The sequence below is a fragment of the Diabrotica virgifera genome, chromosome 4 (genome assembly GCF_917563875.1).
Source record: "Diabrotica virgifera virgifera chromosome 4, PGI_DIABVI_V3a".
NCBI lineage: Eukaryota > Metazoa > Arthropoda > Insecta > Coleoptera > Chrysomelidae > Diabrotica > Diabrotica virgifera.
The window spans coordinates 48,251,052-48,275,079 of record NC_065446.1 but is presented as its reverse complement, the minus strand read 5'-3'; the positions used below and the strand labels follow the sequence as shown (position 1 = coordinate 48,275,079).

General features: G+C 32.7%; 1 protein-coding gene across 1 annotated transcript in view; it reads left to right on the top strand.

Annotated features, from left to right (window-relative positions):
• The first annotated feature begins 20,654 nt into the window (after positions 1-20,654).
• Positions 20,655-24,028, top strand: part of LOC126883506 (LHFPL tetraspan subfamily member 3 protein) — a 108,622-nt gene continuing 105,248 nt past the window's right edge. The window contains exon 1 of the mRNA XM_050649115.1: positions 20,655-21,167. Within this exon, the coding sequence (XP_050505072.1) occupies positions 20,765-21,167 (403 nt within the window). The 5' untranslated portion in view covers positions 20,655-20,764. The remainder of the gene's footprint in view (positions 21,168-24,028) is intronic.

Below are 24,028 nucleotides of genomic sequence, written 5' to 3'. Positions count from 1 at the left end.
CAGTGAGTAAAATTCAAGCGATACGTATTTAACCAACACCGTTGTAAAATTTTGTTTTCCAAAATATTTCTCAAAAGGACATCGCACACATCTTATTGAAAATATAATGTCACTCAAATTCAATAAAATTTAACGATTAGATTCGTTTTAATATAACGATCAATTCTTATTATTGCGCCAACTCTTAATTATGATTAATTACGGCGCAAATTGCAATTAAAGTTTATCGAAATCACATTTTTGGAGTCCATAAAATGTTAGTTTACAATCATTATTGCTCTGAGTGCTATTCATAACAGCTTTAATCCCGCTGGGCCTAAGCGGATTAGTGAAACTAATCCGCTGATTTATGGAGTACCGAAAATCTGGGTATTTTAAAATATTTTTTCTCTCTCTAACTTATGTACCTACCCATTTGATTTCAGATTTATTTATATCAATTTCTGCTCTTATTTTTGAAAATAGAGAGTTGGCGTAATGATAAGATTTGATCGTTAATTTAAAACGAATCTATTGGTATACATTTGATTGAATTTGAGTGACATTATATTTTCCATAAGATGTGTGCGATGTCCTTTAACCAAAGGAAGTTATTTCTGTTTCGTGATTATTACGTGAAATAAACGTACCTTTGCGATGTAACCGACATTCACACCTATTATAAAAAACATGTACTATATTCGTCATTATGATTTTATATTATTTCTAATGTCAAACATGTATAAAGGAAGCCCTAATATATAGGTGAATGATTTGGCACTGAAATACGTTTTTTTCCCGTCATAAATCACCGAGTTACGTATTCGTTGAAATTTGCCGTAAATTTAACGTAATCATCACGTAACTGGGCTCAAACCTGTTTGCTGGGATATAACCGGGGCCCTTTCACCTTGTATTTAAAAAAAAATAAAGGATTTAGAAAATTATGTTTAATACAGTGTTATAGTCCTCTTATTTAGCTTTGCAATGGTTTTTGGATAAATCTCATATTTCAAAAATTAACGGAGTTATTTAAAAAAAACCAATAACATTTTCTTTGAAAAAATTTTATAGCGGAGATTTTGTATGTATACAGGTTCTGGGAAGTCCAATTAGTCGTTTGTTGTAGGAGATACGAAAAAAGTTTATTTAGGTGAGATTGGGGCATAGATAATATCAGAATTTAAATACATTTCCAAATATACAGGGCCACCCATATTGACAGGGTGAAACAAAATTATCTTTTGTTTAATGGAACACCCTGTATATTTTTACATTTTTGGATTCTCCTCTATGTTTTATTTCTTAAAATATCAGGTTTTGTGATGTTATACGAAGTAGTTTAAAAGATAATTACGTTTTTTTTTCAAATTTCATAGCAATATTCACCCCCTGTATAATTGTAGTGATTTGACATCAGAAAATCAATTTATGTTCAAGTGATTTTTAATATATTATTGTCAAAAGTTATTAATCTAGCAAAACGTTTAATTTTAGCTAATACAGGGTTGGTCGAAATTCAATGAGTGTTTTCTCAAAGTTTGAGAGTATGAGTTTTCTCAAACGGAGCAGCCTGTAATGCCTGTAATGAGCATTTAGTCCTGTCGCCAGGGGGGGTACAACGGCCTCGTTAATTCAGATGGACTTACTCAAGTTTTTTTTATGTATTTTGACCCGTAGAACACGAATTTTTTGGGTAACAGTTGATCCGGATGTCGATAAGATTGTTATAGACCAAGAACTTGAGGAATCAAATAACAGCGATTTTTGGCAAAACAAAACAATATTTTGTATTTTTTGGGCCATTTTAAGTAAAAAATATTTCTACAAGTTTTTTCGTAGGATGCACAGTTTTCGAGATAAACGCGGTTGAACTTTAAAAAAATCGAAAAATTGCAATTTTTGAACCCGAATAACTTTTGATTAAAAAATAAAATAGCAAGTCTGCTTACCGCATTTGAAAGTTTAAGTCAAATTATATCGGTTTTGATTATTTGCATTGGTAAAAATTTATTTTTTTATTGTTTAACAAAGCTATAAACACGTAGGGTTTCCCGTGCTTTTACATGCGTTTTAACGCATGTAACGTAGAAATAGTCTTGATTGCACTAGTACCTATTCTACCTACTCGTTCGATTTTAAATGAGAAATCACAGAAACATCACTCACGCACTAGTTGTTTGTAGCTTTGTTTAACAATAACACAATAAATTTTTAGCAATGCAAATAATCAAAACCGACATAATTTGACTTGAACTTTCAAAGGCGCTAAGCAGAATTGCTATTTTATTTTTTAATCAAAAGTTATTCGGGTTTAAAAATTGCAGTTTTTCGATTTTTTGAAAGTTCAACCGCGTTTATTTCGAAAACTGTGCGTCCTACTAAAAAACTTGTAGAAATATTTTTTGCTTAAAATGACCCAAAAAATACAAAATATTGTTTTGTTTTGCCAAAAATCGCTGTTATTTGATTCCTCAAGTTCTTGGTCTATAACAATCTTATCGACATCCGGATCAACTGTTACCCAAAAAATTCGTGTTCTACGGGTCAAAATACATAAAAAAAACTTGGGTAAGTCCATCTGAATTAACGAGGCCGTTGTACCCCCCCTGGCGACAGGACTAATTGTAATGAAATGCTATTGTATGGCACTTTATTATTTCCCACCCTGCCAGTGAGAACTGAATTTATTTTTGAAATCCCTAACTTTATATATTTAATTATTTTAAATATTGTAAGCGATTAAAAAACAATCAAATTAAATTGAAATTGAATAACCAGTGTATATCTTCCACATTTACTTCATATTTAACGTAGCCTGTACCATAACATTGCACATATTATTATCCGTGTATATTAGCAACGATATACCATGAATGTGAATTCATACTTGAGAAATGTCCTATATCCAGTCTCACAAAAAAAAGGGATTCCTCAAACATAATATATACGTATGCAGACAAAATCAGCCAAAATGATTTGCGATATCTAATGAAAGGTATGTTCCGTTTGTTTGTAGAATTATATTTAATTAGATTTGCTTTAATTACTAAAATAAATAAATTTTCAATTATATTTTATGTATTTGTGGAAAAGGAAACCTAGCATTAGCGGCCACATTTCTATAACGGCCAATTGTTTTCTATTTTTAGTGGCCGTTATTGACAGGTTTTACTGTACCAATATTATTTTATTAAATTATGAAACATTATTTAAATAAAAAATTTATAAACTTGATAAAAGAAAGTTTGCTTAGAATTTACTCCTCTATCTAATTATGGGGTTATTTTCCATAAAATAGTGTTCACCCATGAGAAGGGGTAACATCCACCCCCAGGATAAAAGCGCAAGTTGGTACCACATCATTTTTGTTTCTTGAGGTATCCTCTAACTACTTATCAATTTTCATGAAAATTGATGGAGGTTCAACGAAATTAGGGGTGAAAACCTTCAGTGACTGCCTTTTTGGAAATATAAAAGAATAATTTTTTTCGCGATTGTCGATTTGCTAATTTTCTGATTTTTGGTTGCTATAAGGTTTGAAAAATCAATAAAAATTATAAATCGTGCACATAAATGTAAAAAAATATTTATTTTACTTAATTAAACGAGATTGCTTGAGCCAGAATGCTGAAATCTGCATTTTTATCATTAAAAATAAAGGTGGATTTCACCCCTAAAATGCAGAAAGCGCAACTTGGTGCCATATCACTCTTGTTTTTTGAGGTATCCTCTAACTACTCAACAATTTTCATGAAAATCGATGAAGGTTCAAAGAAATCGTGGGTGAAAACATTCAGTGACTACATTTTCAGAAATATAGAAGAATAAGGTTTTCGTGATTTTCGACTTGTTAATTTTCGGATTTTTGGTTGCTATAAGGTTTGAAAAATTAAAAAAAAATGTAATTCATGCACATAAATATAAAAAAATATTTATTTTTCTTAATTAAACGAGATTACTTGCGCCATAATGCGGATATCTGCATTTTTTACAATTTAAAAAGTAGGGGTGTATTGCACCCCTAAAATGCAAAAGCGCAAGTTGATGCTATATAACTTTTATTGCGTGAGGTATTCTCTACCTACTTACCGATTTTCATGAAAATCGATGAAGGTTGAACGAAATAGGAAGTGAAAACTTACAGTGACTGCACTTTCAGAAATCCAAAAAATAATTTAAAAAAAGGGGTGTATTTCACCCCTAAAATGCAAAAAGCGCAAGTTGGCACTATGTCACCTTTGTTCCTTGAGGTATCCTTTAACCACTCACCAATTTTTATGAAAATCGATGGAGGTTCAACGAAATCTGAGGTAATAACTCATATCCACCTTCATTGACTCCACTAGTACAGTTATTCTTCGTTTCCAGGCAACGGCTCAGTATTAGGAAATATCGAACGTTTCTTTCAAAAATGTCTAAATTCCTGACCAATTTTCGGAAAAAATTATAGTTTTGCAATCACAAAACCTAAGCGCGCTAGAGCTACAGGTTTAGGCGTGGGGCGCGGCGGGGCGTGAGGAAAAGCGTCCAACCAGCATTTTGAATTTTATCAGAAAGTGGTAGACTCGCTCAAACGAAGCAGTTAAAACCATTTTTAAGACTTTTGTAATCATTTTCAGAAAAAGGACGATGTACTATGGACTAATATAGACATATGAAGAAAAAATTGCGAGATCAGAAAAACAATGACAAATATTTGACGTTCGTGGGAACGAAGAAAACACAATTTATAAAAATTCATTATACATACCTATACCTTTATTAATATTAATAATGATCTATGAATTCATTAACGATAATATTACTTTACTGACATTACAATTTTCCTTTAATTTTACATTAATTAAAATATTTCAGATTCCTACCTATCCTATATGTACGATTTCTAGTTCTCTCTCAAATATAGTGTCTCAAGCAAGTTTTCAGCTACAGAATGTTTAAAAGGCTACCATAATATGACTAATTTACTTTTCTGTACAGATTTGTACCTAACTAAGTTAACAATTCAGAGGTAGTGCTAGAGAATCTTGCGATTTAAATATCCCCACCATGAGTACCTGTTGTTGAATACACCAGTCAACAACTACTAAATAAATAACAGTCTTTGTATATGAGGAGCACGCAGAATTTCAAATCGCACTTTGTCCATATTTTACATTTTTCAGGAAATGAGAAAAACTGCCACTCCGTTATTAATAAAGGTAAAAAAACATAGAATTTGAAAAAAATGTACTTTTCAACGAAAACATTTCGTTTATAAATTCGCAAAAGTGTGTGTGTTATTGCGTTGCCGCTCCTGCAATACTCAGATCAGATTTATCGATGGATTCTTATGTAGTTTTTTCTTCTGAATCCAAATCTGAAAACGGCATTTCGATATTTCTAACCGTCTTCGAGATAATCGACCTCAAATTCTAAAATGTGACGTCACAATCGTTTTATTTTCTGCCGACACACTACACGTCCAGCTGAAATCGTTGCTATTAAGTAGGCTAGTTTTTAATCTCGATTTGTTAAGCAAAGCATAGGTTATTTACATTTGAGTTTGACACTTCGTGAATGTCAAACTAAATTTTAAATTAAGTATTAATAAACCATCAATGACATTTGATAGTGAATTTAATTATTATATAAAATAAATAAGGTGTTCAAAAATACAATTTGAGTATATTTTAAGAGCAATAATTTATTAACAGCTTTAAAAAGGTTTATACGAGTATACGGCCCCCCTTATGATAAATAAACTGAAGGCAGAACTGGCTAGTGATTTTAGTCAAGAATTTTGCCAAAATTGGCAAAATTACTAATTATTTAGTAATTATTAACTAATTAGTAATCATTTGTTTGCGTAATTGGCAAAATTATTGACTAAAATCACTAGCCAGTTGTGTCTGAGTTTAGTGAACCGACAGTATATGAAATAATATTGTTTGGTATAAAAAATTATGGTCTGATATGTGCAATTACATCCTTCTAATGGAAAAAAATATTTGAAGATTTTTCTCAAATTATGGATATCAACAACATTTTCATTTATAACTCTTTTATTTTTAATTGGACGAAGAAAAGTTATTCTTCATAAAAAGCTCTTCATATTATAAGATTTATGATGCAACCATCATAATATGATAAATAAAATTTTATTAATTTTATTAATTTATTAATTTTTTATATAAAATTTTATTAATTTTATAAGAGGTATATAAAAAATATGAATTTCGTTCAAGAGTAAACTACCTCTATAGATCATAACATTTAAATTAGAATGATATAATTGCACATTAAAACATAATTATTAATTCTAAACTACTTTTCATAACAGCAATTTTCCATATTATGAATTAAAATACGTAAATAAACAAAGTTTTTGTTATGATAATGCTCGCATTTTCAACTTGTTTATTATTAATTTGCCCTATTTATAAGTAACAACAAGCTTTATTAGTATTTTCAAAAAAAAGTTTTTTTTTGACAAACGCCGTTTGAACTACACAATGTAGTTTGATTGTCCCTAGATTAAAATAAAAATATGAACTGAAAATGCATTTCTGTGTGTTTGGAAAAAATGACATCTATGTCGTCCTCCAGAAGGCAGTAACATTCTTCTCCATCTTCACATTGATCGCAGGTATGCTCTTTTTCAATTATATTTTCACGATACTGATCTTTAAAAATTGGATAATACCCATTTTTAGCCTGGTATACTAACTAAAAATTGTGATAAGCTATCCAGTTCTTTCTTCTTAACAGGCATTGGTCATTGGCAATTCAGGCAGTACTGTGCTATTTAGATTTCTCTTTGGTTGAAGTACCTAAACTTGAAATATTTTTATAAGAGTCATCATTTCTTTACAAAACCTTTGTTTTATACAATATTTACTTTCCCCAGCAGTTTGTTTGCCTAGAGCAGCGTTTCCCAACCTGTGGGTCGCGACCCACTAGTGGGTCACGGGCGGATTGCAGGTAGGTCGCGCTGTGGCTCTTACAGCAGCTGAGTAGCGTACAGACCGGTTTTCTCCCAGGCGCCAGTCCGACCGGTTTTCTCCCACTCGCTCTATTCTTCTTCTTCTTCTTCTTGTGCCACTCCTATCGGAGATTGGAAATCATCAAGGCTACCCTGACTTTGTTTACAGCTGACCTAAAAAGTTCATTAGTGGTGCAGCCAAACCACTCTCTCAAATTCCGCATCCACGACATTCTTCTACGGCCTGGATTCCGTTTTCCTTCTATTTTTCCTTGCATTATATTTTGAAGTAATGCGTATTTATGACCTCTCATCAGGTGACCCAAATACTCGAGCTTTCTTCGTTTTATCGTTAACAAAATTTCTGGGTCTCTTCCTATCCTTCGTATTACTTCAAGATTTGTGATTCTTTCAACCCAACTTATCTTCAGCATTCGACGGTAGCACCACATCTCAAAACTTTCAATATTTTTTATGTTGTCCTGTTTGAGAGTCCAGGCCTCTACACCGTATAATAGCGTGTTAAATACGTAGCCTCTTAGCATTCTTAATCGTAGAGGGATGCTTATATCTCTGTTGCAGAAGAATTTTCTCATCTTTATGAAGGTGACCCTGGCAATTTCGATACGTCTTTTTATTTAATTGTTTTGGTCTCCAGTTTCGTTTACTAAAGTTTCCAAGTATTTATAACTTGATACTTTTTCAATTCGAATGCCGTTTATACTAATATGTGCTGGTTGTGTCATGATTTTACTGAAGACCATATACTTGGTTTTTTTGATATTAATGTTTATGCCATAATTGTTGCAAGCAACATTTATGTTTGTAAGTAATCGTTGTAATTCTTCTACTGTTCTTGCAACTAGTACAGTGTCGTCTGCGTATCGAATATTATTTACAACCTCTCCATTGATTACGATTCCTTCATTTGCTTGCAAAAGGGCTTCCTGACAGATGCTTTCACTATATACATTAAATAGCAGTGGTGACAAAATGCATCCCTGTCTTACTCCTCTACGTATTTCTATTGCTTTTGATATCTCGTTTTCTATTTTGATGTTAGCTTTCTGATTCCAATATAAGTTGAGAATTATTCGCAGATCTTTATTATCTATGTCTTTTCTTTCAAGAATGTCTCTTAGCCTATCGTGGCGTACTTTGTCAAACGCTTTTTCAAAATCGATAAAACATGCATGTACTTCTTGATTAACGTCTAGGCATCTTTGTGTAAGAACATTCAAACCGAAGAGAGCTTCTCGAGTACCTAGTCCTTTTCTGAACCCCATCTGTGTATTACTAATATCTGACTCCAACTTTTGATAAACTCGGTTGTGGATGATTTTTAGAAATATCTTTAGTAGATGGCTCATTAAAGATATTGTTCGATGTTCTGAACATTCTTTTGCATTGGATTTCTTTGGCAGTGTAACGAATGTAGACAGCAGCCACTCTTGAAGTATAATACCAGTATTGTATACTGTGTTAAATAAGTGCAATATTATACCTATTGATTAATCATTCAAGAGCTTTAGTAATTCAGTAGGAACCTCATCGGGTCCATTTGCCTTTCCAGTTTTGGAATTTCTAAGTGCCATTTCTACTTCACATTTTAGGATTTCAGGTCCCGTTTCACCATTTACCTTTTCAATGTTATTTCTGTTGTCCTCAAACAATTCTCTTATGTATTCACTCCATCTATTAATTTTTTCTGTTAAGTCTATAATAATATTTCCGTCTTGGTCCTTAAGCAAACTTATTTGATGTCTTCTTTGGGTTCCTGTAAGTTCTTTTACTTTTTTATGTATATTGAATGTATCACACTTTCTTTCATAGTCTTCCATTTCTACACATTGTTCTTTAATCCATGATTCTTTGGCCTTCTTTATTATTTGCTTTATGTTCTTATCAACCTCTCTGTATTTTTCTGAATTATTCTTCAATTTGCGTCATTCATCCATTAGTTCTAGTATGTCTGGTGTCATCCACACCTTATGTTTCTTTGGAGATTTGGTTAGGTGTTTCTTTCCCGTAGTTCTTATTATAGTGTTTATATACTTCAGTTTTTCATCTATGTTGTCAGTTCTGCGGATTTGGTTTTCTGCTACACTGAGGCCGGCGTTGATTTCTTCGAGCACTGTTTGTCGTCGGTGTTCACTTTTAAGCTGACTTAAGTTTAACGCTGGGATGATGGTTTATCTCATTTTCTTTGATCTAGCTTCTAACACAGATACTACTGGATTATGATCCGAACCGATATCAGTTCCAAGGTAAGTTTTAGTAGATTTCACGGCATTACGGTATCTTTTTGTCACCATTATGTAATCTATTTGGTTTCTGATTGCTTTTTCTTGTGTGTGTTGAGGTGACGTCCACGTATACAGTCTCCTTGGGGGTAATTTAAAGAATGTATTAGTTATTATTAAATCTTCGCTTTGACAAAACTGAACTAAACGATCACCCCTTTCATTTTTATTACCTAAGCCGTATTCACCGACATTTTCTCCAACTTTACCCTGACCTACTTTGGCGTTCAGATCGCCCATTACTATGTTAATGTGTTGTCTCTTTGTTGTTCTCATCACCTCTTCTAAGTTATTATAGAATTGTTCTATTTCCTCTTCGTCTTTGTCTGCTGTAGGAGCGTACACTTGTATGATGTTTATTATGTTCTTCTTATCTTTCAGTTGTATTAACATCACGCGCTCTGAGAATGGAGTAAAATTTGCTACAGCATATTTCCATTTTTTTGAGATGATGACTCCAACTCCGTATCGATGGGTTGTGGTGTCACTTCCGTCATAATAAAACATACCATGATTAGTTGTGGGGCATTTGCCATTTCCTGGCCATTGTGTATCGCTTATGCCTAATATGTCTATACCCAAACGATCCATTTCCAACACGGCGTTATCTAATTTTCCCGAAGAGAATAAGCTCCTCACATTCCACGTAGCAATTTTTATGGTTGTCTTTTTCTTATTACAAGGGTTTCGCAGGTTTACGACCGAGGAAGCCTTGTACTTATCTATTTGTCTTCCTCTGCCGGATCTTGGTATCCGATGTCCATGATCAGTACTTCTCCTTTGCATGTCCGCCATGATGATTACTACTAGGGGTACTCTATGAGTCCTTAATGCAGTGGTTCCCCGTTGCCTTCTGCATCCTTATGCCGTTGACCATTCTGTAGGGTTCATCCGCCTTCGAGACCGATTTCTCAGTTTCAGGACAAAAGAGTGCCCTAACACTTACTAGCTCATCCACCCGAAGCTGTTGGCTAGTAAGTGGAGATTGCTTATACCGGCAATCGCTCGGTGGTTACCCTCACTTAGTTTAGCCTACAGACCAATGCAGTTGCCCAGGGTGTGGCACGTGGAGCCATAAGTGACAGTTGGATGTCTTATGAGGACCAGTTACTTCGAACCATCTCCCGTATATTACGCTCGATGTGGCCGTTCTCATAAAAGGTACTACCTCTATAAAACACCCCAACACCCTACTACCCCTAACACCCATCGCTCTATTACTCAGACCCAAACACTCGGTTCTTTTTCTCAGTCTGGCTCTGGTATTTGCTCGAGTAATATCATACGACATTAGCTTGCCACTCTTTCTAGCGTTGTTTTCGTTTAAAAGTAGTGAAGTTTTCACTAATTTTTATACTATTTAACGATGGAAAGCTGGCTGAAAAGTGGGTCTTGAGTTAAGAGAAACCTGCAATCTACTGGCCAACATGATCTTATTCGTCCATTTTCTAGCAATGACGCTAAAGTGCCTCCAGTATTTTAAAATGTTAAGAAAGGGAAGAAAATGTTACGAAAATATTTTCTTGAATACCTTCAATATGGTTTCATGTTCATAGGAACGGAAGAAGAACCTGTACCTCAATGTACACCTTTTTTTCGAAACCTTGACTAAACCTTCAGCCTTCCGAAACTATGAAGCCTTAAATAAACCTTAGATGTTTTTTTCAAAGATCTGATTTCTACTCGGTCGAATATGGAGAATGTGGCGTCGGGACAAGGTAATAAATAAAATTACCATGGCCTCTTACCTTCGTCTTTGCTAATAGCAAAAAATAGCGCCCCGCACACAGCAGGCGAGAACCTCATTTTTCCCGGGGCAGAAATAATTTCGTCACATCTGTTTGACGAAAAAGCAGATCAACACATATTATGTAAAATATCCCTATCCAACACTACAGCAAAACGTAGAATCAAGGAAATGTCTGTTAACGTAAAGGAGAGTTTAATATCTGCTATAAAAGAAAACTAATACTTTTATTCCTTACAATTAGACGAAAGTACAGATATTGCTGACAAAGTTAGTTTGTTATGCTTATTAAGGTTTAGTTTTAATGGATCAGTTAAAGAAGAAATGTTTTTTTTGCCACACACTAAATACCACTACAACTGGCCAAGACATTTTCTATTCCTTGGACAGTTTTTTTCGCGAAAAGGGAAGTAATTGGTCCAAATGTGTCGGGTTACAACCGATGGAGATAAGGGATGGGTCGCGAATATGAAAAACATCAGAAGGTGGGTCGCCAGACATAAAAGGTTGGGAACCACTGGTAGAGTTATGATTATTCTTTTGATTACACTGATGCCTATAACTTTTTTGAGTTAAAGTGCTGCTATGTTTTATGCTATACAAAGTCCATCAGAATCCAACTTGCGGACTTTGTCCCAGTCCTTTGGGGCCGTTCAAGTATTACGTAACGCAGGTTGGAGGGAGGGGGGCGTCAAAAATCTTCAAAAATCGCGTTACGTTATACTTGAACGCCCCCTTTCTTAGACTAGATTTCATAATATTTGTTGGTGACTATAAAAGTATGGGCATGTAAATCTAGCTCAACTTGGCCAAAAAAAAACGATCAGCTTAAACGAATGGCCACACGAACGGGGAGAGTAATCATAATTGTTTCAATAGTTTTTGGGGTATTATTTTCAAAAGCCACAAGATGAGTACATGTACCATGTAGGAATTTTTATTCTGACCTCCATATCCGTCTGAAAACAATCTTAGATGTTTAATGTCTGGGTCAAAATCAGTCTTTTTTAGAAAGTCAGTCAATGCGGTACTTATTTCTACCACACCTCCTCCCTCCTCCTGCTTCATTCTCAAGCCATTTATAAAAAACAGAAGTTTTTGTTAAAGTATCTGTCACACAAAATGCACAATAAGGTCTTTACATGGTTAAAAAGCATTACAAGACAAACCAATCGCATTTCGTCCAAAAGAGCGCTATTTGTTTATCTCTTGCTAATAAATAAAATGCGTTTTGTTTGTCTAGGTGATTTTTCAGTAAAAAATTGCCAAAAAATAAAAAATATACGTTACACATTACGCTTAGAATATCTATGAGTGTGTAAATTAATAAATGATGTTTTGACGAATCCAACGTTACCTCGAAGTCATAATGTGAAAATATGGACAAAAAGTGCGATTTGACAGTCTGCTCCCGAATTCTCCCGAAAAATATTAAATTTTTTACCATCAAATATAATAACAGAACCCTCTTCTTTTCTTTCGAAAAAGGTTAAAATTTAATATATTTTGGGAGAATCGTTAAAATTTTTGTTTTTAATTTGACAGTTTTTTGACCATTATATTTTAAAATAAACGAGCAATTCAAATCAATCGTTTATTTGTTGGTGCAACTGGACATTAAACTTAAATTTTTGTTTCCTTTTGTAAAAAGTGTTGCTTGAAGAAATAAAACAAAGAAATAGTTTATTTATCAAGCAACTGTTTATTTATATAATTTTGCTTAAATTAAAACAAAAATTATTCCAAGATATTTTAAATTTTAAAGCAATAAAAAATTATTTTAGGTTTTTTCTGTTATAGTTTTCAATAAACGAACTCATTTTAAAGTACAATAATTTTTCTACTGATAAAAAAAAGAAGGTCGTAGAAAAAGTATAGTATTCTACACATTTAATGGCTATTACTCACTCTGATGAATAACGATACTCGCCTTTGGCTCGTGTCGCAAACTTCATCATCGTGAGTAATACCCTCCATTACATGCATTACACATATTTATAAGATTGGATTTTTTTCAAAGCATAACACAATATGATTCTCGTCTAAAACAAAGTTTATTTAATTTTTACATAACTAATATAAAAAAAATTATATAAAAAAAAGATTAAAAAAAATAATAAAAAAAAGATTAAAAAAATAATAAAAAAAATATTAAAAAAAATTATTAAAAAAATAAATAAAAAAATATATATATAAAAAAAATAAATAAAAAATATTTAAAAAAAAATCACTAAGAGGTTTTAAATCTCCGAGAGGATGAATCGGATTTAGTTCCTACCGTAGTGAAGAAAAAAAAATTAGCCTAGTTGTATTTATTAACATAGTAAGTAGACATTGTTATTTGTAAGCTTTATTTTTTATTATTCTTTATTTTTAAGTGTATACTGGACAATTTTGTACTTATGAACGAATAATAATTTTATAAGTAATTACGTGGCTAAAGGTTCTAAACCAAGACCAGAATAAAAAAAAAATATTAACTAATGAAATACTAACCTAAAACAAAGAATCGACAATTAACTGTTCATGCTTTACATTTCTTATTATAAGAACTTGAATTGTCTTTTAAACTTTAAAAAATTAAATTATATTAAAGCAAATTCATTTATGATTGTAATGACAAATTGCCAATGTCAGTGTCATCACAAGGTTTACATACGTACAAAATTTATTTCAGCGAAGTGATAACGGTCGCAAATGCAATACTTTTTCCCCATCCAAGAAGTGCACAACGTCCATAAAGAAATTTTCAATTCAAAAATTTATTTCGTGGAAGCGATGATGTTCCCTAATTTAATATTTTTTCCCATCCAAAAAGTGCACAACGTCCCTCAAGAAGTTTTCACTTCAAATATTTATTTCATCGAAGCGATGACAGTCGCGATGACGGTCGCTAATTTAATACTTCTTCCCATCAAAAAAGTGCACAACGTCCCTAAAGAAATTTTCAATTCAAAAATTTATTTCGTCGAAGCGATAACGGTCGCTAATTTAATACTTTTTGCCCATCCAAAAAGTGCACAACGTCCCTATAGAAGTTTTCACTTCAAAAATTTATTTCGTCGAAGCGATGACGGTCGCTAATTTAATAATTTTTCCCCATCCAAAAAGTGCACAACGTCCCTCAAGAAGTTTTCACTTCAAAAATCAATTTCATCGAAGCGATGACGGTCGCTAATTTAATACTTTTTTCCATCCAAAAAGTGCACAAAGTCCCTAAAGAATTTTTACTTCAAATATTTATTTCGTCGAAGAGATGACGGTCGCTACTTTATTACTTTTTCCCATCCAAAAGGTGCACAACGTCCCTAAAGAAGTTTTTACTTCAAAAATTTATTTCGTCGAAGCGATGACGGTCGCGATGACAGTCGCTAATTCAATAGTTTTTCCCCATCTAAAAAGTGCACAACGTCCCTAAAGAAATTTTCACTTCAAAAATTTATTTCATCGATGCGATGACGTTCGCGATAACGGTCGCTAATTTAATATTTTTCCCCATCCAAAAAGTGCACAACGTCCCTCAAGAAGTTTTCACTTCAAAAATTTATTTCTTCAAAGCGATGACGGTCGCGATGACGGTCACCAATTTAATACATTTTCCCATCCAAAAAGTGCACAACGTCCCTAAAGAAGTTTTCACTTCAATAAATATACGTACAAAATTTATTTCGTCGAAGAGATGATGGTCGGGATGACGGTCATGAAATAAATCCTTTTTCTACATCCAAAAATAGATTTTACATTTATTTTAAATTTACATAATTATAAATATAGATACGTATAAAATTTATTTCGGTTTCAACTGTTTCAGCTTTCTGAATAGGGTCTTCAGCAAAAGTATGAAGAACAGATTTGAAGGCGTTGTAACCTTTAGACAAAGCTCTTGTTGCATCAGCTCTTGCAGTGCATTTAGTGCTGCTTGTTCTTTTAAAAACAAGGTTTAGATCGTGGCGAATGGATTGGTTAGTGGAGTTTCATTTAAGAATTTGATCGTGGTTTTCCAACGGTGGGTAGAGACTGAAAAAAAGTTGTACACGGACTGAACAAATCTAAAATAAGATATTCCAAAATAAGATAAGAGAACATATCGGCACAAGAAATATGTAAATTGCAAGTTTGTTAATCTTAGATAAATGAGCCTGGAGTCCATTGTATTTGCCTGACATGATGCCAAAGGCATGGGTAATGAAGGAGACGATAGCGAGGGGGTGCTGGCTCATTTGTTGCTCTTGCTCTTACTACTTTCCTAAGAAACCGTACAGACTGACAGGCAGTACTTTTCCTTCTACCAAACGGCATTCATTTTATTCTCACAACATAGGCTTTCTATGTGAACAAAAGTATGCATTGTCATGTAGTTTTATACGTCCACCATCACTTTTATAGTATTGCGCCATATTCGAATCTTTCAACCTTTTTTTTTTCTCTGATTTTGGCCTTGGTTTAGAACTAGAACCTTTAGCCACGTAATTGTATAACTTATCACTAAGTCAGGGGAGTAATGTGTAGTGTGTGTGTTGAGTAAGTGTCTTGTTACTTTGCAAAGTCGACGTCATTGTCTTTGCAAAGAGACGCTAATTGTATCCGAACGTCTGCGGTCCCTCCGGTGAGTACCGATTCCACAAGGACAGAAACTATATTCATTTATTAATTTATAATAAATGAAAAATTTCTGACCCTGGTGAGATTGGAACCCACAACCTTTCGGATGTTTTCGATCCAAAGGCAGGCGCTCTTACCACTGAGCCACGGAGGGGGTTCTTTCAACCTAATGTAATATGATTTATAATTTTTATTTAAATCTAATTATATTTTTGAAGTTATACTTCTTTAGGCGCGATTGAGATTGAGGGTGAATTTATATTGATCTGCGCGCATGCGCACACCGACAGTATGGTATTAGTCGTTATACGGGCTCTGATTGGGTGTTGAAATGATCTGTCAATAATAAATAATTGTTCAATATGAAGGTAAACAAATGTATAATATATTAGTTTTATTGTTGTGAGGACAGAAACAAAAAAGTTTATAATTGTAATGACATTTAAATAGTTTTTAAAAGCAACAGGTACGTAATAATTGTAAATGTATCATAGGTACCTACCTATTTGAACCTACCAAAATACATAGTACCTATGTAATACTTTTATTTACATAATTTGATTACCATCAAAATTTCTATCAATGTTCACCTAATATATTGTTTTCTTACTCTATCTTTTGTTGTATTTTTTCAATTCTAAATCATTTCAATTCAAAATCAAAATAATTTAATTTAATTCAAAAATGTCAAAAGCTTAATCCGTTTAGTTAGTCGATCTTCGGACATAATGACACATTGCCTCCGTGGCGAAGCGTTTAAGGCGAATGAACCCCAATATACCAACCGCGCTAATAGCTGGTTCGAATCCCGATAAAAACTTTTATTTTTTTATTTTTTTTATACATTTTATGATTGTAAGTATATTTATTATATAATTTTATTTTCAGAAAATACGTATTTAGTTAAAAAATTTTCCGACAATTAATGTTCAGAAATCATTTGTGGCATTTTTAATGTGTTTGTGTGTGTTTTATTCTTTTATTATTTTAATTTTTGGCACTGTTTTAATAAAAATGTTTGATAGTAAGTATAAATTAGTTTTATATTTAAATAAAATATAAATAAAAAGTATATTAATTTCGTTTAAATCATATAATAGAAGTATAACTTCTTACGTGCGTACAAAGTACACACACATTCTTTTTTTTCATTTTGGGCCCTGCGAGGCCCCCTTTGGGGCTGAGGCCCCTAGGCAACTGCCTACTTTGCCTAATGGTTAATCCGGCACTGGTGTAGGTAATATTAAGACAAAACTTTTGAAAGTCAATTTTGAAAAACAGAAAAAGCGTAAATAGTGAAGTAGAGGTCGCACAATATAAACCTAGACTATAGATAACAAAATAGATCTATTCCGGAAATTTTTAATACTATCTATTTATTTGCCTAATAATGAATTTATTCGTTACCTTATTAACATATACATTCTTATATTATTAGATATGTATAATTTTTGTGCGAAATCAACTAGACGTAATTAATGATTTTATAAAAATAACAACACTAATAATATATATATATATATATATATATATATATATATATATATATATATATATATCAAACAAATGAAATAGAGAATGTGGAAAAATCCCCTTACGAATAACTCACACATCCACTATTTCTAGTATTTTGTATAACACCGACAGAAAAAAGGTCATTTTGGTGCCCCCCAAAAAGGGGCGCCCGCCTGCAGTGCATCCCTTGCAGGCCCGTTATCGCCGGCCCTGTATAGTGGTATTGTTAAGTATATTACATTATAACTTATTCCATCGAAATCTTCCGAAATCCATAATCTTCTTCCATCGAAATAAATTAGAAAATTTAAAAGTTTAGAAAATACATCTTTCATATATATATATATATATATATATATATATATATATATATATATATATATATATATATATATATATATATATATAAGAAATACTGGATATTAGTGACTGTCAATATCAACAAACAAGTGGTTTATTAGGGTTGCAGTCAGAAGTTTGGTCAGGATATCAAAGAAACACTCTTTTGACTTTATGTCTAGCTTTCGGGGTTGTTTGACCCCTTTATCAAGACTCTGTAATATAAAACAAAAATGTAAGTATTTTAAAATATTACATTGTTTTAGTAAACCTACTAGTCGTTGAGATTATTAAAGAGAAGCTTGATGATGCTCAACATTTCAAATTAACACAAATATTGAAAACAGAAAACAAAGGACACAATACATTTTAAAATTTTTGAATAATTAGCAGAAATACAATAATTATTCTGTCATGTTAACCTACTGATAATGTAAGTCAAAAACTCTGACACATAGAGAACAGAAAGAAGAAACAATCAAATTAAAAAGTATCAAATAAAAAAGTAATTAAGTGTTATGATTATTGTGGTTCTTTTTAAAACATCAGAGGCCCATACAAGGTGTGTTCAAATTCACTAACTGTACTTAAGAGTATGCAACTCATTATACGTCCATGTGTGTTTTGTAAAACAAACAAGTATTTTTATGTTTTGGTTTTTAGTGTTGCGCAAGTAGATAACAATATATGTTGCTAAGTTTTTCTATATCTGATTTTTTATTTATACATGAGTTGCTAGATTTTATGCAACACATTTCTACAAAAACGCGTTTACAGTGGTTTGTTTCCCTTGCCAAAATACAGGAACCCTCGAAATTGAACTCATGTTTCAATGTTATAGCATGTTCTGTTAGTGCACATGCATTTATTTTGTTAACTTTTATGTCACTACGGTGACTGATGGCTCTACTATGGAAATTACGAGATGTTTCGCCAATGTACACGTTGTTACAATTGAAACAAGGTATAGAATATACAACATTCGAAGATTCCTGCATAGTGAAGGGATCCTTAGTTTTTGTGTATAACATAGACACCGTTTTCACATTCCTTGTTGCGATTTTTAAGCCATTCACATTTTTGAAAATGTTGAATAGCTTCGGTGTCAGATCAGGAATGTAGGGCAAGGAACCAAAAGTTATTTTGGGTGGTACTACTGATGTGTTGCCTGTCAGCTGACGGACGAAATTGTCATAATAATGAAGTCCGACAACTGACAGGCAACACATCAGTAGTACCACCCAAAATAACTTTTGGTTCCTTGCCCTACATTCCTGATCTGACACCGAAGCTATTCAACATTTTCAAAAATGTGAATGGCTTAAAAATCGCAACAAGGAATGTGAAAACGGTGTCTATGTTATACACAAAAACTAAGGATCCCTTCACTATGCAGGAATCTTCGAATGTTGTATATTCTATACCTTGTTTCAATTGTAACAACGTGTACATTGGCGAAACATCTCGTAATTTCCATAGTAGAGCCATCAGTCACCGTAGTGACATAAAAGTTAACAAAATAAATGCATGTGCACTAACAGAACATGCTATAACATTGAAACATGAGTTCAATTTCGAGGGTTCCTGTATTTTGGCAAGGGAAACAAACCACTGTAAACGCGTTTTTGTGGAAATGTGTTGCATAAAATCTAGCAACTCATGTATAAATAAAAAATCAGATATAGAAAAACTTAGCAACATATATTGTTATCTACTTGCGCAACACTAAAAACCAAAACATAAAAATACTTGTTTGTTTTACAAAACACACATGGACGTATAATGAGTTGCATACTCTTAAGTACAGTTAGTGAATTTGAACACACCTTGTATGGGCCTCTGATGTTTTAAAAAGAACCACAATAATCATAACACTTAATTACTTTTTTATTTGATACTTTTTAATTTGATTGTTTCTTCTTTCTGTTCTCTATGTGTCAGAGTTTTTGACTTACATTATCAGTAGGTTAACATGACAGAATAATTATTGTATTTCTGCTAATTATTCAAAAATTTTAAAATGTATTGTGTCCTTTGTTTTCTGTTTTCAATATTTGTGTTAATTTGAAATGTTGAGCATCATCAAGCTTCTCTTTAATAATCTCAACGACTAGTAGGTTTACTAAAACAATGTAATATTTTAAAATACTTACATTTTTGTTTTATATTACAGAGTCTTGATAAAGGGGTCAAACAACCCCGAAAGCTAGACATAAAGTCAAAAGAGTGTTTCTTTGATATCCTGGCCAAACTTCTGACTGCAACCCTAATAAACCACTTGTTTGTTATATATATATATATATATATATATATATATATATAAAGCAGTTAGGTAATATATATATATATATATATATATATATATATATTATATATATATATATTATATATATATATATATTATATATATATATATATATATATATATATATATATATATATATAATCTGGTTCTCTTTTACCGTGAGGTGTCGAGAAATCTGCTTTTACTTCCTAATCATCTCTCTCCAAAGTTTTCTGTTGGATGTCCTTCTCTTGGCTTCCTCCCATGTGAGGTTTCTGCTTTGTAATGATTTTCCCACAGCATCGTTCCATTGTTGACACGGTCTTCCTCTTCTCCTTGTACCAATTCCCTTTGCTTCCCAAACTACCTTGACTTGTCTATGATTTTATAAAAATAACAACACTAATAAAATAATGAAAGTTTATCCCATATTTACTTGGATTTAGTATTTTTGGTGAAAATAAGCCACCATTTTACTTTAAAATTAAGTTTATTTGAAGTTTCCATTTCCACTTCGGAAATAGTTCCCAAAATACAAAACATTAATAAATTATGTTAAATGAAACTAATTGCGTCCCAAATTCCTTGTCAGAATGCAGTAGGATTTGGTTATACATTGAAAGAGGAAATCAATAGAAAGAAAATGCCACGATAATAAGTCAATAATAAGTTAATAAAATATCGATAATACATCATTTATATTTTGAAATAACATACATATAAAATTAGATTTTGGTGTTAATATTGAGAGTAAACTAAATGTAAGACCAAATACTGACTATGTGGGCAATAGTATCATTAGGTTTTACACAATGTGAACAATGTTCACATAATATTATTATTTACGTCGTTGCCTGGTCTATACGTGGTACTAACGAGCGACGTCGAAGTACAAAAGACGATCTTCAGAGTGGAAGGGAGTAGAAAGTGGTACCGTGGTTCGACGAAGTGTGTTACTCGGTCTCCATATGTTCTGCCAGTGCAAGAGTATGTGATAACAGCTAGTGTCTCAGAAAAATACCCAAAAAATGGGTTCCAAAATAGAATACGTCGATTCTTCACAAATTTACGCTACCAGCTACGTCAGAAATTCCAAAGCCGTAGGAGTGTTATGGGGAATTTTTACGATATGCTACGCTATCATCGCTATTGTTTCTTTTATAACAGCTGAGTGGATTGGTACTACTAGCGGAGAAACTCCCGGAAGAATTGGACTGTATTCAATTTGCTACATAGGAGAAAATGCTGAACAGTGCAAAGAGAATTTTTGGGATACCTTTATGGACCTCGCTCATGCTCTTCAGGCATCTATGGTGTTTGTAGGATTGGCAGTTCTTACGGCTGTGTTAACCATCTTCGTCATGCTGTTCTTTTGTTTTTGTCGTTCCACCACTGTCTACCATATATCAGCGTGGTTACAACTAATTTCAGGTGAGTCGTACCATTCAAAATTTAAGAATTATAGTTGGCACTTTTTAAGCTAAATATAAATAGATCATGAAGAATTTTCATCATCTAGAGAAAATATTGATTATCATAATTCATTCTATAATCACCCTCTAAGCTCAATAATCTACTGATTATAGATATAGAGCATATATCTACAATATCTGATTTGAGCTCGTTTTCACAATTTCGTCACGTCTTTAATTGATTGCCTTTATTTATGTTATTATTAATAATATATGTTTCCAAATATTTATGCTTCAAGCATATATGATATATAAGTTCAAAAACGATTTTCAAATTGACCTATATAAACAAAGGTAAATATTTAATAAACTTTAGTTCTTGTTCTTATTCAAATTACAAATATCATTTAGCATTTAGACTTTATGACGATTAACATTCTAATACATAGTACAATTATTACAATTTTAAGTACATCTGTTCGACCAATGCAATGTTATTTGTCAGGGTGTGTGTATGGGTAAACATTTTCTACCAATGGTGGTTGTTGATCTGGAGTTGTGAGAGGAGGATGCTGAGGATCAGAGAACGAAGGGATTAAAGAAACTAACGGTTCTTTTCAGATATTTTTTCTTTGAATTTACTGAATACAGTCGAACTCCGAAAAGTCAAAAAGTATTCCTATAACCGGGATATTCTAATAACCGATCATTGGCAGCTTTTTTTCATCACTAGCTGACGAATCTGCAAACAGACGACGGAGGTACATATTTCCGACAGTGCTGGGTTGCTAAGCTTAAACCTCTTCAGAGATCAGAGTCACGTCGACCAGCTTGGTCCTAGGCTTGGTCCTGCCCTCCGTAAATCCGATGTGGTCGGGACCAGTTAAACCCCACCTCTCCCATACTAGGGCATCGGGGTGGAATCGTCCGTTAGAGCACAACTTCTCCCCGATGTCCTTCATTTTGTCCAATTCTCAGTCGTTCGTCGCTCGCCATCACGTATCAGCTTCCATCTCTCGCACTCATCCGACCACCACGTCCTCGTCTGCCTAACTACCTGCCACCATCTCCACCTCTATCACTCTATTATTCGTCTGCCTTTACCCCTATGCTGTCAACGTTTCCCCCTTTCTACCTCTGGGTGTCCAGTTCTGCCTCCTCGATACCTGCTAGAGCTTCATCTAGCTCCCTCTCTTCCTTCTCTTTTATCGACAGAATCTTTCTCACATTGTTGTGGATTGTGTTCCACTATCGCTCATCCATCACCATCTCCTCTACCATCTGCGTCACCGACTCAAACACTCTCTCAAGCTTATTCCTTTCTCTTACCCATCTGACACACTCCAAAAGGGTATGTGACACAGTATCCGAAGTCATACAATACAGATTGTCATACAATATTGAATTATCTAAAATAGTGTTTAGTATTCATATTTATGTCCGTTGTTAGCTTGAGAGAATTTTTCAGTGTCTTCATTTTTCCCTTCTTTACCCTCTATCTATTTCAAGTATTGTTGTTACTATTCTTTTCTACGTTGTTACCATACTTTCGTCTAATAGTATAGCCCGATCAAAGAACAATCTGACCCCAAAAAAAATAAAGGAAGGATGAAAATTTGGGAATAAGTAGTTGAAATTGTCTATTATATAAGAAAAAGTTTACAATTCTACATTTTTGAAAAATTGACGGGAATACCCCCCTCTCGAAGGTGAAAAATATACATTCAAAATAAGAGCGGAATTGGATAAAATGACTAATTCTAAACAACTTTTGTTCTATAGAGTTTTGTCATTACTAAGTCAATATTTTTCGAGTTATTTGCGAGTGAATATGTTCACGTTTAACAAAATAAAACATGTGTTTGGACGGTTTTTCGGAGATAACTCAAAGAGTAAGTATTTTAGCGAAAAAAATGTTCTTAGCAAAAATATAGCTTATAAAAATTTTTAAAAAATGGTGTATGCGCGAGGTCTGAAGACCCAGTAGATGCAGAGTTGCAACTAATGAAAAGTAGGTCCTTCTTCGTCAAATTCCAAATCGAATATTTCAATGTGAAATAACCCAAAAACGGAGCACTTTTCGGGTTTTTTTTTTAACTTTTTTAAAGTGTCTAAAAAAGGTTTATTTTTGTTTTTAAAAAAAACTTGTAACATTAAAAGTAAGTGAGTTACGCTCAAAATATTGTTGGTCCCTTTTATTTTTTGGTAAAAAAATTGCGAAAATCACCCCCTAATTAGCATCACAAATAAATCTTCACAAGTTACTTTGCCTATGTATTATTTATATGATCTGTAAGTTTCATCGGTTCAAAGTGCGTATTTTTGAAAAAGCTGTAGTTAAAATGGATTGAACGAGTAACTAATCACGAGTTTAGGAAAACTTTGAACAGCCATAGCATAACCAATTTTTGTCTTACAAGAAAACAAAAAAGCTCAGAAAAACAAAACGTACATTTTATTACTGTTTGAGATTTTTGGTATTACTAATAATTTTTAAGTTAATTCCATAACCAATTCCATTTTTTTTAAATAAAAAAAATGTTTTATTTTAAACCCAGTTTTTTCAAAACTGAGCACTTAGAACCAATGGAACTTATAGATAATATAAACAATACATTAGTAAAGTAACTTGTGAAGCGGTAACGATTAATTTTATTTGAAAAGCTAATTAGGGGGTGATTTTCGCCATTTTTTTACCAAAAAATAAAAGGGACCACCAATATTTTGAGCGTAACTCACTTTAAATGTTAGAAGTTTTTTTAAAAAACAAACATAAAACTTTTTTTAAACACTTTAAAAAAGTTGTAATGAATTTTCCCCGAAAAGTGCTCCGTTTTTTGGTTATTTCACATTGAATTATTCGATTTGGAATTTAGCGAA